Source organism: Penaeus monodon, chromosome 32, assembly GCF_015228065.2.
Source record: "Penaeus monodon isolate SGIC_2016 chromosome 32, NSTDA_Pmon_1, whole genome shotgun sequence".
NCBI lineage: Eukaryota > Metazoa > Arthropoda > Malacostraca > Decapoda > Penaeidae > Penaeus > Penaeus monodon.
The window spans coordinates 31,405,682-31,406,254 of NC_051417.1; the positions used below are offsets into that span (position 1 = coordinate 31,405,682).

General features: G+C 48.9%; 1 protein-coding gene across 1 annotated transcript in view; it reads right to left on the reverse strand.

Moving 5' to 3' along the window:
* The window catches only part of LOC119593814, a 14,642-nt gene extending 14,215 nt beyond the window's left edge, over positions 1 to 427 (reverse strand). Inside the window, exon 1 of the mRNA XM_037942843.1 lies at positions 7 to 427. Within this exon, the coding sequence (XP_037798771.1) occupies positions 7 to 52 (46 nt within the window). The 5' untranslated portion in view covers positions 53 to 427. The remainder of the gene's footprint in view (positions 1 to 6) is intronic.
* Between the last annotated feature and the right edge of the window lie 146 nt (positions 428 to 573).

Consider the following 573-nt stretch of genomic DNA (forward strand, 5'->3'; position numbering starts at 1 on the left):
CGTTACCTATGTTGAAAATCTTTTCGGAGGCGAGATCCATATCGGAAGACATTTGAAGAACGTCGGAGTTTCGAGGTACGTGCAGTGAGAGAGCAGGATGGGAAGTGCCTGTTGAGGAGTAGCCATACAACCCTTTATCATCTGCTGGCGTCTGTCGCGTACGTCACAGTTTACAACCACTGGCACGTTTTCCCATGGATTTCGTTCACCTGCGTCGTGCCGTTGACCAGTCAGGTGGGCGGGGCTTGTTGATGACATCATGACATCATCACGATGCGGTGGGCTGAGGTTTACTATACTCCATCGTCTACGGGGCGGTGGGAGGAGCTTATAGGCTGCTGACGTCATGGATGTGAGATGCGTGACGTCACGGGATTAGCTCCGCCTTGTCGTCGTAAACCCAAATGAAAACCAGAACAATGTGACTTCTGGTCGGATATATGGCTGCAATGAGTAGGCTACCCCCCCCCCAAACCAACCCATTAAAATAGTGTACGGTACATACCCCTCTGAACAAGTTGTTAGCCATCTCAAAATACTCTCTTTCAATAATTAGCTAAAGTTATATTTCTG